Source organism: Bison bison, unplaced genomic scaffold (genome assembly GCF_000754665.1).
Source record: "Bison bison bison isolate TAMUID 2011002044 unplaced genomic scaffold, Bison_UMD1.0 scf7180017861046, whole genome shotgun sequence".
NCBI lineage: Eukaryota > Metazoa > Chordata > Mammalia > Artiodactyla > Bovidae > Bison > Bison bison.
In genome coordinates, this window is record NW_011491618.1 from 2,170,317 (window position 1) to 2,170,960 (window position 644).

Genomic DNA, 644 nt, shown 5'->3' on the forward strand with positions numbered 1-644 from the left:
CGAACCCCGCTGGGTTGGGGGCGCAGGCAGCGGCTGCCACCCTGGGCCCGGACGGGGGTTGGGCGCCTGGAGCTGGGTTTGAAGGGGGGAGGGGAGAAGGGGGAGTGGGTGAGGCGGTGGGCGGATTGGCTGCTCGAATGGGGTTCTTCGCCCTGGAGCCTGACAGGCCCCCGCCGGCCCCCAGGTTCAGAATTTGGGGTGCACCAAAGAAACACCGATTGGCCCTTGATGGAGGAGGGGCTGCAGTTGGGGGGCTGTCTGGAAAAAGGGGTACGTTGATTCCAAGCTCAAGGCGCATGGCAGGGCTGTGGTTGGTGGAGGAGCCATGCTGAGCTGGCTAACTGGCTGTGGGCAGTGTCGGCTGGAAGGGCAGGTGCCTGGGTCCCTGTCCAGCAAGCCTCCAGCCACTCCTGTCCCAGCCCGCCCCCAGCTCACCCCCTCCTCCTCTTACCTCTCCATCGCAGTGGAGGAGACCCTCCCAGCGCCTCACGGGCCCAGGTGGGAGTGTGAGGTGGGGGCGGGGCTGGCTCCTGCCACGGGAGAGGCCGGGAGGGCTAGACCATGACTCCCTACCGATGCCAGGGTTCTCACGGCCGTCCACCCCACCCCAGCCCTGCGCCTGCCTCCTAGCCCCTGACCCCACC

General features: G+C 68.2%; 1 protein-coding gene across 1 annotated transcript in view; it reads left to right on the forward strand.

Moving 5' to 3' along the window:
• The first annotated feature begins 325 nt into the window (after positions 1–325).
• Positions 326–644, forward strand: part of FAM171A2 (family with sequence similarity 171, member A2) — a 9,267-nt gene continuing 8,948 nt past the window's right edge. Inside the window, exon 1 of the mRNA XM_010832516.1 lies at positions 326–498. Within this exon, the coding sequence (XP_010830818.1) occupies positions 326–498 (173 nt within the window). The remainder of the gene's footprint in view (positions 499–644) is intronic.